The sequence below is a fragment of the Nannospalax galili genome, unplaced genomic scaffold, assembly GCF_000622305.1.
Source record: "Nannospalax galili isolate Female #2095 unplaced genomic scaffold, S.galili_v1.0 scaffold391, whole genome shotgun sequence".
Classification (NCBI taxonomy): Eukaryota; Metazoa; Chordata; class Mammalia; order Rodentia; family Spalacidae; genus Nannospalax; species Nannospalax galili.
In genome coordinates, this window is record NW_008329323.1 from 315,595 (window position 1) to 331,046 (window position 15,452).

Genomic DNA, 15,452 nt, shown 5'->3' on the forward strand with positions numbered 1-15,452 from the left:
AGCTCCAACTTTATTGGGGTAAAACTAGGACTATTTATAGTGTAGAGACAGTAGAAGAAGTCTTAGCTGATTGGTACTTTTAGGATGCCTCGTTTACATAGGGCGGTGGGCTTCTATCAGGCTATCAGACAACGCCTGATTAAAAACCTGGTAGCTCCTGTGCTGGAGGGCATGTATTTGTGGCGAGCACTTTAAAAGAAGAGTCAGGGAGGATGCCAGGAAGGCACTCTGCTATGAAAGGAATCTGCAACACATGGTTTCCGAGCTCGTGAGCTATCCGGACGTCAAGAGACTTCTGCTTGCATAACAGAGGACCCCAACAATAATGATAAAAGTAATTTTTTTAAAGTGAATTTTTGTTGCTTTATCTTAATGCTTGGAACACATTAGCAAAAGCAATAGGCATTTATCAATCTTATACTAAGAAATTAAGAAATAACCTTTAATTATAGTAAAACCAATCATATAGACACCACCTTTCTTTAAAACTTTATCTCTTGGGGCTGGAGAGATGGCTCGGTGGTTAAGAGCACTGACTATTCTTGCAGAGGACCTAGGTTCAGTTCCCAGCACCAACATGGCAGCTAACAACCATCCATAACTCTAGTTCTAGGGGATCCAATGCCCTCTTCTGACCTCTTTGGGCATCACACTACGTGGGTGCACTTACATACATGCATGCAGGCAATACATTCATACACACAAAATAAAATTAAATCCAATTTAAAAGAATTTCTGTCTTATAAACCCTTTCTTAATTTTTTTTACCTTTATGGGGGGGGGCTCTGTGTGGGGGAAAGCATATGTATACCAGTAACTTCCAAGAATATCAGGCCCCCTGGAGTTGGATTTACAAATGGTTGTGAGCTGCCCAAGTAGATGTGGATGGTGGGAACCAAACTCGGGTCTTCTGAAAGAACAGTAAGTGCTGTTATAACCGCTGAGCCATTTCTCCAGTCCCTCTTATACATCTTTTTGTAGCTTAGACTCTTGGTGATATATTTAAACTTCGTGGTTCTGTCCTCACTTTTTATTTCCATTTTGGCACAATTCTTTTTTTTTTTTTTTTGGCTGGCCTGAACTCACTATGTAGACCAGACTAGCCTTGAACTCACAGACATCTGCCTGCCTCTGCCTCCCAAGTGCTGGGATCGAAGGCGTGTGCCGCCATGCCTGACTTTTTTTTTTTTTTACACTTCTTTAGGAAATAACTACCATCTAAACTCTTAAAGCATTTCCCTTTTTTCTTTTCTTTTTTTTTTGATGGATAGAAAGGCAAAATTTTAGTTTCTGTTAGCTTTGATCAAATCCATATATATATAAAACCTATAGCTATGATTGTCAAATATATTTGCAGTGGAAGGTCTGCTTACCAGAAGTGTTTGAGTTCCTGATAATGGCTAGAGGAGAAACTAACAAGGCAGGAGAAATTGTCATATCTTCCTATTGTACCCTCTTGTATCTCTGCCAGCTGGTCATGCTGTGGCCTATCACTCATATGCCAGTCAGAGCCTATTCCATTGAGTAGCCAATCAACTATTGCTACAATGTTTTCACAAAATAATGGAAACCTTCCCTGCTAAGCTTATTTCTAGTCTTAAAATCCTATATTCATAAGGTAACAAAATGAGATGCCTGGGTGCTAGAGACAAGGCTCAGTGGTTAATGAGCACTGGCTGCTCTTACAGAAGATCCAGGTTCAGTTCTCAGTACTCTCATTGTGGCTAACAAACTGGCTGTAATTTAAGTTGCAGGGGATCCAACACCCTCTTCTGGCCTCCACAGGCATTGCACTCATGGATACACATATACATGTAGGGAACACATATGCACATAAAAATAATTTTTATTTAAGAGATGCAGCTGGTTGTGGTGGTGCATGCCTTTAATCTCAGTGCTCAGGAGGCAGGGGCAGGCAGATCTCTGTGAGTTCAAAGCTAGCCTGGTATACATAGCCCCACCTGGCCTATGGAACTCACTATGACCAAGCTGACCTTGAACTCACAGAGATCCGCCTGCCTCTGCCTTCTGTGTGTGACATTAAGTAGTTCTTAAGGCAAAACCAGTATTGCTGAAGACCTGAGACTTGATAGACAAAGTGGAAAACTTAGATCTCAAAAACAAGAAGCCTATTCTGATCTCTAAGCAGGTACTAACAGTTTGGGTTTAAAATAACTTTTTATTTTTTATTTTATTTTTATTTTCATTTTTTGGTCTTTTTGAGACAGGGTCTCCCTGTAGCCCCAGCTGTCCTGGAACTCACTATGTAGACCAGGCTGGCCTTGAACTCACAGAGAGTGCTGGGATCAAAGGCACATGCCACCACACCCAGCCTGAATGAAACTTTTTAAAAAGAGGATTGATCATAGGCAGCCATTACCTTAATGACACAATTGTAAGTTAAAAGTTATCTTCAAAAGTAAGCTATCAGAGCTGGGCGTGGTGGTATATGCCTTAAATTCCAGCACAAGGGAGGCAGAGGCGGTGGATTTCTGTGAGTTTGAGGCCAGCCTGGTCTACATAGGGAGTTCCAAGCCAGCTGGGGCTCCAGGGACACCCTGCCTCAAAAAGACCGGAAAAAAAAGTAAGATATCAGATATATTTTTTTCATTTTCTAATATTTAATAGAATAGCCCTTTAAAAAAAATAAAACATATGGGGCTGGAGAGCTGGCCAGGTGGTTAAGAGCACTGACTGCTCTTGCAGAGGACCCAGGTTCAATTCCCAGCACCACATAGCAACTATGAACTGTCCTTAACTCCAGTTCCAGGGGAATCTGACACCCTCTTCTGACCTTTGTGGCACTGCACAACAAGGGTGCACTCACATACATGCAGGCAATACATTCATACACATTAAATAAAAATGATAAATAATTTTTTTAAAGATACATTTTTTAAATATAGATCTTAAGCACAGGGATTATTAGAAAGAGAGCCCTTTAGGGAAAGTATATATCAGACATACCCAAGTGTAGATATGAGCATCTCAAATGAGAACGTCAATTAAGTACCTTTAAAATGGATATATATAGGATTTTGGTGTCTTTCAGGTTAAGAAATCCCCACCTCCTTTTTTTAAATTAATCTATTTTGACTTTCATGTATATTGTATTCCAGTTATTCCCCTCCACTCCTGTTATTTGCCTTAAACTCCTGTCAGCCCTCTTTCTTCCTTATAAATCTTCCTTTATTCCTTAGTTTTTAAATTTTGTTTAGTGTCCTACAGAGTTTCAGCAGGATCATCTGTGTGACCATGGGTTTGTAACTAACTGTCTGGGCCTGATAGGCTCACCAACGGGAATAGAGTTGGTTACTGTGCCTCCCCCTCTTCCAGTATCTGTTAGTTGCTAGTAGATCAGCATTAAGTGGTGGGGTTCCATGAGCCCCCTGCCCCATCCATAGTTAGGAGCGTTTGGCCAGAAGAGGCTATCAGATCCCTTGGAACTGAAGTTACTGGCAGTTGTGAATTGGTGGTTATGAGCTGCCCAGTGTGGGTGCTGGGAACCAACCAAACCTGGGTCCTCAGGAGCAGAAAGTGGTCTTAACTGCTGAGCCATCATTCCAGTCCCCCACGATGCTCCCTGCCTCTTTTAAAATAATGTACTTTACAATAAAGTTAAGTTTAAAACCATTTGTAAATAAAGTTATTAGGTAGATTTATGAAGGGTATTAATTAGATTTGGGAAAAAGAGGGGAGTGCTAGAAACCAAGTTAGACATTATTTTCTTTCTAAACACAATTTATTTTTTGTCTTTAACAAGATGTCTTTAGAAAAACATACTGTCATCGCCTGGGTTGAAATTCAGTGCCCAGAGCCACCAGGAGCTTCAGCTCACCTCCCACTGCCACGGTGTGGGAGGGTGAAACCCAGGCCCCAACAAGCAAAAAAGGAAAAACATACTGACTCTGTAAGCAAGTCTGGCTTTATTAGTGTTGCCTCCAGCTTCTTGATTGTCCGTTGACATTTTCCAATAAAAATGATGTTTATTTACTAGCACATTTAATTACCCTTAATGAGTCTTACTCAACTTTTTTTGCAAGGGGGCATATAAGATAGGGTCTCCCTGTAACCCCAGCTGGCCTGGAACTGCTATGTAGACTAGGCTGGCCTTGATCTCATAGAGATCTGCCTGCCTCTGCCTCCAAAGTGCTGAGATTAAAGGCTTGTGCCACCATGCCCAACCTATTCAACTTAATTAAGCATGGCCTATAAGAAACCAGGTACAGTGCCGAGTGTGGTGGCTCACACCTTGAATCCCAGCACTTGGGAGGCAGAGGCAGACTGATCTCTTAGTTTGAGGTCAGCCTGGTCTACATAGTTCCAAGACAACCTCACTACAAGGAGACCCTGTCTCAAAAAGACGAGAGAGAGAGAGAGAGAGAGAGAGAGAGAGAGAGAGAGAGGGAGAGAGAGAGGAGAGAGAGAAAGAGAGAGAGGAGAGAGAGAGAGAAAAAGAAACCAGGTACATGCTTCCACATGTCTTTATAAAATACTTTATTTTTATGTGTATGAATGTTTTGCCTGCAAGTATGTAAGTGCACCTTGTGTGTGTAGTACCCACAGAGGCCAGAAGACAGTATCAGATCTCTTGGAACTGGAGCTACAGGTGGTTGTTAGCTGCTATGTGGGTGCTAGAAACTGAACCCGGGTCCTCTTCAAGAGCCACTAGTGCTCTTAACGACTGAGCCATTTCTCCAGTCCCTCCAAATGTCTTTTAGTGCATTCACAGAGTGTATTCAGGTCCCCAATACATGTGGTAAGGGTTAAATTGTATCCGCCAAGCCATCTTTTTAAAGATTCTTCATGCAAAGAATGCATTGGGTTCTTATCAGATCAGATGACCATGTGAAAATATTCCAGACTGTGAAGGAAGATATTATATGGCTGACATTACCTGTTTGGGAAAGTCACGTTATTCTTTAGAGTTAGGTTATGAAGGAATCCCTCTCAATAGCAGTTCCCAGGTAGCAGGAAAGGTAGATTCTTTTTTTTCTCCAGCATTTCTAAGATTGTATAGTTTCAGGACACTCACTACTCTTTTTTAAATATTTTTATTTATTTTTTAATTTTATGTGTATGTATGTATTGTCTGCATGTAGGTAAGTGCACCCGTGTCGTGCAATGCCCACAGAGGTCAGAGAGGCTGTCAGATCCCCTGGAACTGGAGTTATGGACAGTTGTTAGCTGCCATGTGGGTGCTGGGATGCGAACCCGGGTCTTCTACAAGAACAGCCAGTGTTCTTAACTGCTGAGCCATCTCTCCAGCCCCAGTACTCTCTCTTAAGTAATCAAAAGTTGTCATGGAATTTATTTTTTAATTTTAATTTTTGTTTTTTTATTTTATTTATTTTTGGGGACAGGGTTGCCCTGTTGCCCCTGCTGGCCCAGAACTGTATAGAACACAGTCTCACAGAGCTCCACCTGCCCCTGCCTCTGCCTCCTGAGTGTTGGGATGAAAGGCCTGCACTATCATACTCAGCCTTGTTATGGATTTCTAGAGAGTCTCATTGTAACAGAAATCATCAACACAAGGGATAGTCCCATTCTGCTTTTTCTTTACCAGATATCTCCAATCTACTGTCAGATTTGCTGTATGAAAGAATATTTGTATGTATGGGAAGTAAGAATGAGGTGACTAAGACATGACTTGAACACAGGTGAACGATATCATCATGTCAACTTATGAATTAAATCTAAATCTCCAGTACTCTGTGGTTCACTCTTTCTCCTGAAATTATATGTGGGCTCTTTTTAGGAGTCAGTGACCTTTGAGGATGTGGCTGTGAACTTCACCCTAGAGGAATGGGCTATGCTGAACCCGTCCCAAAAGGACCTCTACAAAGATGTGATGCAGGAAACCTTGAGGAACCTGTCCTCTATAGGTGAAAATGTTATTATTTTCTTACTTAGTCAATGAAAGAACAAGTGTTTCTTGCTCTTCAATCCTGCTGCATGAATTCGATTATGGAATAGGAACATTTGGGTGAATATATCAGGTGGTACCATGTTATACCATCAATTTAGCTAAATCTATTTTTTTGTAATGCAATAATTCATAGTGATTTCTCTGGGTCTGTATTTTAGGAAACAAATGGGGAAACCAGAGCATTGAAAATGAGTATGAAAATCTGTGGCGAAAACTAAGGTAATTTGTACCCCAGCAGACACCAGTGTTCCTCAAGACTCTCACTGTGATAGGTCATTTTACAAAGAAGTAATAGATGTAAATGCATCCAGCTTCAAACTGTTTTAAATTTGATGACTCTCCTCCAAAACTGCATACACATTCAACAGTCAGAAACATCCCAAGTAGTCCCATATTGGTAACAGCTAGAACATCATACTTTTTCATGGTTCATAAATACGAACTTTACTCTGTACATAATTTATTAAAAATGTTCCATTGATTTATCTCCAAGCTTTGAGTATGCATTGTATATGAAACACAAATAAAATCTCTTTTTAGAATGGGACCAATTGTCCAGATATCTCCTTATGGATATGCAAATATTTCAAAATGCAACATGCAACATGCAACTCAATATTTCATGGAGATAGTATAACACAACCATGCATGAATACCACTGTTTTAATTGTAGCTGTCCTGAAACCATGTTGCAGAGCATTCAGTCCAGACATTTTCAAAAATTCTTGCAGGTCCTACAACCAACATTTCTAGTATTAAATAATTGATAAAGAAAACTTTAGTAATGTAACTTTCTTTTTTTGCAGCAGCCAACTGGTAGAGAAACTCCGTGAATGTAAAAAAGGTCATCGGTGTGAAGAAATCTTCAGCTGGACTCCACAGCATGCTGTGAACCAGAAATCTTGTCCAGGAATTCCCACATATGAAAGCTATGTGTATGGAGAAGTAGTTTTTGACCATTTATCTCTAAATGTCTCCCTTCATTCTCACTCAGGACACAAACCATATGAAGATCAAGAATATGGAAAGGAGTATAAAGATAAGGAATTTGGGAACACCTCAAGTTCTTACACAACCTTCCAGAAGCATAAAAGGACTCACACTGATGAGAAACCTGAAGCTAATCACTGTGTTGAAGACTTTAAGTGTCTCAAATCTGGTCAAAATGATGAAAAACACCATGAGTGTAAGCAATGTGGGAAAGTTTTCATTTCTTCCAGTTCTTTTCGAAGACATGAAGAATATCACAGCCGAGAGAAATCTTATATTTGTAAGCAATGTGGGAAAGCCTTCCCTTTTCCCAGTTCCCTACAAATACATGAAAGAACTCACACTGGTGAGAAACCCTATATGTGTAAACAGTGTGGGAAAACCTTTGCTCGGTCCAGTTCCCTTCTAACGCATGAAAGAATTCACACTGGAGAGAAGCCATACGTGTGTAAGCAATGTGGGAAAGCTTTCACTGATCGTAGTTCACTTCGATTCCATGAAATGATGCACAGTGGAGAGAAACCCTATAAATGTACGAAATGTGGGAAGGCTTTCGCTTCTTCTGGTGCCTTTCGAAAACATGAACGGACACATACTGGAGAGCAACTTTATGTGTGTTTGCAGTGTGAGAAAGTTTTCAGTTCTGAAAGTGCTTTTCGAACACATAAAATAATTCATTCTGGAGAATGTGTATGTAAGCAATGTGGCAAAGCCTTTACAAGTCACAGTTCTGTCAAATACCATGAACTGATGCATAGTGGAGAGAAACCCTATGTATGTAAGCAATGTGGGAAAACCTTTAGGTCTCCTAAACAAGTTCAGATCCATAAGCGAACTCACACTGGAGAAAAACCTTATGTATGTAAGGAATGTGGGAAAGCCTTTACTTTTCTTGGTTCCCTTCAATACCATGAATTGATTCATACTGGAGAGAAACCTTATCTATGTAAGCAATGTGGAAAAGCATTCAGGTCTTCTCGTCAGGTTCAAATACATGAACGAACTCATAGTGGAGAGAAACCGTATGTATGTAAGCAATGTGGGAAAGCCTTCTTTTCTTTGTATCATTTAAGAAGACATGAAGTAATTCATAGTGGCCTGAACCCCTATGTTTGTAAGCAATGTGGGAAAGCGTTCAGTTGGTTCAGTACCTTTCACAGTCATAAACAGACTCACACTGGAGAAAAACCCTATGTATGCAAGCAATGTGGAAAAGCCTTCTGTAGTCGTATATCATGGAGAAGACATGAAAAAGCTCATACTACAGTGAAGCCTTATGCGTGTGTGCAATGTGGAAAAGCCTTCCGCTCTCCTAGTTACCTCAAAATACATGAAAGAATTCATACTGGAGAAAAACCCTTTATATGTTCACAGTGTGGGAAGCCCTTCCGTTCTTTTCGTTATGTCAAGTCACATGAAAGAAGTCACACTGGAGAGAAACCTTTTGTATGTACACAATGTGGGAAAGCTTTCAGCTATTACAGTTCTTTTCACAGGCATAGAAGAAGTCACCAAACAGAAACCTTAAATTCAGAATTTGAAAAGGCTTCATCATTACCTTCATAGCATTCACAAGAATGTATATGGAGAGAACTTCTATTGAAGTTAAGAAACAATATATTTGGGCCAAACTTAGTGGCACATGCCCTTAAGCCCCACACTTGAGAGGCAGAGGATGGGGGTCTCTGTGAATTTGAGGCCAGCCTCGTCTATATAGTGACTTCTGGGCCAGCCAGGGCTACATGGTGAGACTGTCTGAGAAAAATAAGAGAAAAAAGATGTTTGAATAGGAAGCAAGTTTGACTAGAAGAAATGTCCAGATACCTTCCTTTCACAAACATGTACAAATGCATATGTTCATTCCCATAAATGTTAGTAATATAAAGGACTCAGTATAATTTTTTTCTTTTGAGAATGCTCCAGAAAATACACAATCTGACAGAAAATTTGTAAATATATGGAACTTTTTGAAAATTTTCAGGAATTTTTTTTTGTTTTCAACAGTCTTCTATATCTCAAGCTGGTCTTGAAGCAGTAATCCTCCTGTTTCAACTTCTAGAAGGTTTGAATGAAGGATATCTGCTTCCACATCCAGCATCAGTAACTCATTCTTAAAAGTACATCTCCTGGCCCAGCACTTGGGAGGCAGAGGCAGGCGGATCTCTGAGTTTAAGGCCAGCCTTGTCTACATAGCAAGTTCCAGGCCAGCTGGGGCTATAGGAAAACCCTGTCTCAAAAAGACACAAAAACAAAAAGTACATCTCTGGACTCCATATTTCAAATTTTTACTCTAGAAAATTACCTTTTAGCTCAATATGTGAGGTCGAAGAATTACTTAAACCCAGGAGATGGAGACCAGTAACTCCTATATCTGGAAAAAAATTAAAAAGAAAAAGAAAGTGCATTATTGTGGCATAAGTAAGGTTTGCTAAAGCAGTGCTGTATACAAGTTTAATGGGTGATGTCTTTTTGTACCAAGTCAGATAGCTGTTTTGTCTTTGATTTTAAATTCTGTATACTCATTGGTGAGTTGATAGTTACTTATAATATGCCAATAGGCATAAAAAGTGTCTTATTTTAAAAGCATTATGATTAAAGGGTCATTGAAAAATTACTTTTTGTGAATATTGAGATTTTCCCTCTTGGTTCATATAGCAGGTTCTTACCATTTTGGTAGACTCTGATTCTCTTTGATGTACAAGAAGTATTTTTGTATTGATTTTGCATTGTGCATTTTTGGTGTATGTTTATTTTTCTCTCTGATGTTTTCTTCTAACATTTGCCTCCATGTTCTTTTAGAATTTAAACTATTTTCAAGCCACTTGTAGATTAACAAATGTTAACTGTTTTGTCTACTCAGAGGGTAGGCATAAGTGTCACTTTATAATCATAGGTAGATCACATTTACAAGTTTTCCTAGCTTTTTTCATGTCATAAGCCATTATTATTGTATACATCTAATTATGATTTTTTTCTTATGTAAATTTTGCTTTTCACGCTTGCATTGTTATATATTTTATTTTGATTGTAATTTCTCCTGCAGTCATTATACTAGAAGATATGCTGGTATTAGTGGCCTCTTGCCAAAGACCATGAGTACCATAGGTGCAATAAATTGTACCGGGTCTGCCCATACACAGTAAACAAGCGTGTGTCTCATAAGTAAGAGCATTCCATGGACATTTGAGCAGGATTGGTCTTTAATTTGCCAAGATTTATGGGGATTGAACTAGATGTATCTGTGTTGGGTGTACTGAGATATGAATATAATTCTGTATTTGGTGATCATAGAAGTTACCTAGAAGACTGAAAATAATGCCGTGAAAATTTTAATTCATGAGAATCACTAGCCACAGAGTGGGTACTTCACTCATTGTAATGGTTCAGAATGTTTTATGCTTTGTCAGTTTTACAGACAACCTTATATGGTGCCCTTTTCTTTTGTCATAGTCATTAAGGTACAGTGCACAATGGTAGAGGACATATGCCTTCAACAGTAGAAGGTTTGACCTTGGTCTGTGAGGTGAACAGCAGCACTCTGGATCACTTTTTGCCTTCCAGAGTTACTATGACATCACTGAAGTATTTCCTCCAATATATTGGTTGCTGTTCCCCACAAATACAGATGTTCCTAATTTCCCATTTAGTTGTGTTCTAATAAACACATGGTAAAGAGGAGATACAGTGAGAAATGCACTTCAACCTAGTGAACATTAAAACCTTAGAGTAGTTTACTGTCAGCATGTTCAGGCCTCATATTAGCATCAGTGGGGAAAGCCATCTCTGCATATTATTTCTTCCTTTAAATCTGTCTCCACTTGTGTATTATTTATGCATAGAAATGAGTTCAGGTATGTGTATTGATGTACTTGAATTATATCTCTTGTCCCTTTCCCTCTGCCCATTGGTCCTCCTCCTCTGAAGTAGACTGCCTTATAGTTTCATGTTTCTCTCTTTTGTTAAAATCTATGAAAAAAAGTTTTTGGCTTTCTGAGACTGCTTTCCTTGACAAAATGTGGTGATCACCAGCTCCATGCGTTTTCATATGCCATGGTGTGTTTTGGAGGTCAGAAGACACGTTTCAAGAGTCAGTTCTTGCCTTTATTGAGACGGGGGCTCTTTATTTCTGCCATGTTGCGCAGTCCAGGCAGCTCTGGGTTTATTATCTGAGTTCCAAGGATCCAACTCAGGTCAACAGGTTTGCTCAGCAAATGCTTTTACCTGTTAAGCCATGTCCCAAGCCCTTTAAGTAATAAATTTTATGGCGCCAAGTGTTGTTTCCTGAGCCTGGACATTTTGGGTCAAGCACTGGGAGTTAGACTTCAAATAAATATTTGTATAAGACATTACAGATCAGTGGATCAGGTTCCAGTTGGTCAAGGTCAAATTACTAGAGTATATTCATGTTCATTTTATTTTTCCCCCTCTACATTATTCATTCCATCCCTTTTGCCAAAGTGCCATTATTTTTTTTTTTTTTTTTTTTTTTTTTCTTTTTGAGACAGAGTCTCTCTGTAGCCCCAGCTGCCTGGAACTCACTATATGGACGAGGCTGGCCTTGAATTCACAGAGATCCACCTGCCTCTGCCTCTCCAGTGCTGGGATTAAAGACGTGCACCACCACACCTGGCCAATACACATAATTTTCAAAAAATTCTTCCGTTGAAGCTGGCCTTGAGTTTTTCTGAGTTCCAGGCCCTTACCAATCCTGACCCTGTTGAGAGGTTTATGTCCATTTCTCATCTATCTCTTTTTCAAATTTATTTTTATTATGTATATTAGTGTATTGCCTGCATGTTACAAAAGTGTACACACATGTCATGCAATGCCCACGGAGGTCATTAGAGGGCATCAGATCCCCTGGAACTGGAGTTACAAATGGTTATTAGCTGCCATCTGAGTATTGGGAACCGAACCTGGGTCCTCTGCAAGAGCAGCCAGTGCTCTTAACTGCTGAGCCATCTCTCCAGCCCCTCTTTCTCCTTTCTCTCTTTTTAAAAACATTTATTTTGTGTGTGCATCTGGAGGTCAAGACAACTGTAGGAGTTAGATCCCTCCATCTATCATGTGGGCCACAGGGATCAAACTCGGGTCATCACTTGGGAGCAAGTGACTTTATCTGCTAAGCCATCTTCCTAACCCCTAGTCATATCCTTATGGTAGAAGTGGAATCTTTTTCATATAGAGATTCAATGGTTTAGACACTCGGGTCAAAACTTTGATCTGTGACTCAGTTACATTGAAGCTCCACAATAAGTACTGTGACAAGTTGTGGAGAATACAGAGAACAAAAATGCCCTTGATATGCATCCAGGACAATTTCAAATGACTGATTTGCATCAAGGATAGAAGAGAGGTTCAGGAACATTCAATCATTCAATCTGTGTCCACTTAGGGTTTTGTGGGGGGGGGGGGTGGTTGGGTTTTTTTTTTTTTTATGTGTATGAGTGTATTGCCTGCATGTATTTGAGTGCACCCATGTTGTGCAGTGCAACGGAGGTCAGAGGAGGGCTTCGGATTCTCCTGGGACTGGAGTTTAGGACAGTTCATAGCTGCCATGTGGGTGCTAGGAATCGAACCTGGGTCCGCTGCAAGAGCAGTCAGTGCTCGTAACTGCTGAGCCATCATCACTCCAGCCCGTTGTTTTTAAATGTAGTTAATGTAGTTGTAGTTCTATGATACTTAAGATTTTGCTAGAGACACTAAAAAGAAAAAAAGACCCTCTACCTTCCAAATGCTTTGTCCACAAGCACAAGGGAATCCCCTGTAGCACCCTCAATCAGAAGGAGAGACACTGATGGAAATATTGGCCTTATCATTTCTAAACAGTCTAATCCAGGAATTCATCAAAATCATACCTCCAGCAGCATCTGCTTTATCTGAATGCCACATCAAGAGTGATGTAACATTGCATGGGCCCTGGGTGATAATGATCCCTAGGGGGTTTCAGGACTTCTGGCTTCACTGTACAGGAGTGTGGATTTACTTGGAACTGTTCAGGGTGTCCCTGTGGTCAGAGGGAGGCTGGGAGGCTGACATGCAAAACTGTACCTCTTGAACAACATTCCTCCAGCAGAACACTTCTTCTGCAGTTCCAGAACCCTTTATAATGTAAATTAAGAGGCTTCAAAAATTAATGGCAATCTTGGGGGCTGGAGAGATGGCTCAGCAGTTAACAGCACTGACTGCTCTTGCAGAGAATCTAGGTTCGATTCCCAGCACCCACATGATGGCTAACAATCATCCATAATTCCGGTTCCAGAGGATCTGATGCCTTCTTTTGATCTCCATGGGCATTGCATGACACTGGTGCATTTACACACATGTAATACACATAAAAATAATTTTTAGAAATCAATGGCAATCTGCATTTTCTTTATCCCCAGAGCAAGAGCAGTCAGTGCTCTTAACTGCTGAGCCAGCTCTCCAGCTGTTAATTGTAACATTGCATTATAGTTTTCTCATCCACACAACTTTTATGAATCTGGCTACATGCCAAAACCTCATGTACCTAAATTTTAGATTAGAACTGGTGTTATAGACAGTTGTTAACCACATGTGGGTGCTAGGATTCAAACCTGGGTCTTCTGCAAGAACAGCCAGTACTCTTAACCACTGAGCCATTTCTCTAACCCCTAGATTTTAATGAGAATGCCCCTTTCCTCATTAAGTTAACGAATTGGTTTAGACTGTGCAGCTAAACCTCAACTAATGAACAGCCAAGCTCTCTGTCACCTTAGGTATAGAAGGAGAGACCATCTCAACAAAGCGTGTTTGCTGGATTCATAGCTTGACACCCTTCTGCAGAATGAAAACTTTTACCTTGCTAAAAATGCTTTGGATTCTGTGGTTATTTTCTTGGCACCCCAGATCCATTTCTAACACATGACTTTTTATTCACGTGAAACTAGATAGGAAGTATTTTTGCATTGGTAAAAGAATAATTCGTATTTTAGGTTCTACAAATAGGGTCATTTTCCTTCTCTAAAAGTAAACAGAAATACTGTAGAACTTTTCTTTGATTTTACATCAATTCTTTGGATTAGCACTTGTCGCATTTCAGTCTTTAATACTGGTGTGGAAAAGATCAAAATAACCCGAACCAGCTAACAGAAAAGGCATCACAGATTAGAATCTGTCAACCTGAGTCAGAAAAGGAGAGTAGTAATATTCCCCTTGGCACTTCTTGGCTACTGGCCTCCGTGAATGTTGGATCCCAGCTTCTCAGAACAATTATAGCGGTAATATCAGTGAGTAATTACAGTGTGCTCAAAGGCAGAAGGACCACATGTTATCATGAGAGCTTTCTTCCTTTCTACAGCAGTAACTTTGGTTGCCATAGGACTATTTTCTGCACATTGTTTTCCTTTTGGCATGCAAGGTTTTACATGATTTTTCCTGGGTGCCTATTTCTGCTCACCTCAGATGGACACAACTGTGACAGACCAAAGAAGTGATTCCACCCAACACTAGCCATTTTTTCTTTTTTTTTGAGAGACAGGGTTTCCCTGTACCCCAGCCTGTAGATCAGGCTGGCCTTGAACTCGCAGAGATCCACCTGCCTCTGCCTCCCAAGTGCTGGGATTAAAGGCTTGCGCCACCACGCCCAGCAACTAGCCATTGTTTTTATGGTGTTTATGCAGTCCTTAATGTATCTAGCCAGGCAGCTGTAAAGGCAGGGGCAGATCGTGAAGGCCAGGAGAAGAATAAGTAGTGGTCCTGCCATTGCCGTGAGCAGGGTAGTGAGCCAAGGAGACCAGGAGAATAGTGACTGTTACCAGTTAGAGGATGCCTGTCTTTTAACTTTTGTCTAATCATGGCTAGGGTTTTCCTAAATGAACCTGAATTATTGGCATAAAAGCAGCAAGTCTCACCTAAGGCTATGCATGAGCCATCTTCCTTTAGGAACAGTAGGTCCAGCCCTCTTCTGTTCTGTAGCACCATTTCAGCTAGGGAGTTGACCTGTCTCTCCAACTGCCTGCACCTTGACTGGTGCCTGGGAGATGTAAAGACAAGAGTAGGTAGCATTACAAGTTCTAGACAGGGAACCAGAAAAGGTCAAATGTCTAAATCAAAGTCCATTAGAGTTTTTTGTTGAGAACTTCCAAAAGCATCCTTTTAATGGAGTCCTGTAGATATCTGATGTCTCCATATATCTGAGAGCTTAGAAGCCTAAAATTTTCATTACCCATGGCTAGGGCAGCGGCACCCAAGGCAGCAAAATCTGCAATGTCTCTTCCCACAAGGATGGTGGTGGAACTTCTCTTGGCCCTTGAGAGACTTGAGTTAAGGTGGAAGTGTTCCTGCCCTTCCTCTCTGCTATAGAGATGAACCTGGGGGAGAACATGGATTAGTATGCACATGTCTCCCTGATGAGAGTCCCATTTTAGCTGTTCTGCAGTCACACACTTAGTAAAAGCAAAGGTGATGCCCCACCAGTTGATTTCAGGGGCTTGAAAGAAAATCCTGGTTTCCTGAGAATTGTTAGTACTGATTTTGTGACTACATTGTTGGGCATATGGAGAGGTCTCCA

The 15,452-nt window shown here is 40.5% G+C and overlaps 1 protein-coding gene and 1 pseudogene across 5 annotated transcripts in view; both read left to right on the forward strand.

The window, feature by feature from the left end:
* The window catches only part of LOC103736396 (zinc finger protein 709), a 22,613-nt gene extending 11,423 nt beyond the window's left edge, over positions 1-11,190 (forward strand). For 2 of the 5 annotated variants that reach the window (XM_008835878.3, XM_008835886.3), the window contains exons 2-4: positions 5,759-5,885; positions 6,088-6,148; positions 6,736-11,190. In XM_008835878.3, coding sequence (XP_008834100.1) covers positions 5,759-5,885; positions 6,088-6,148; positions 6,736-8,485 — 1,938 coding nt within the window. In that variant the 3' untranslated portion in view covers positions 8,486-11,190. Of the gene's footprint in view, positions 1-3,699; positions 3,911-5,758; positions 5,886-6,087; positions 6,153-6,735 lie in introns of those variants that run through there. The other 3 variants (XM_029564926.1, XM_029564925.1, XM_029564939.1) reach the window with 3 other exon arrangements.
* Positions 3,766-3,885, forward strand: LOC115070909 (annotated as a pseudogene).
* Positions 11,191-15,452: the final 4,262 nt, after the last annotated feature.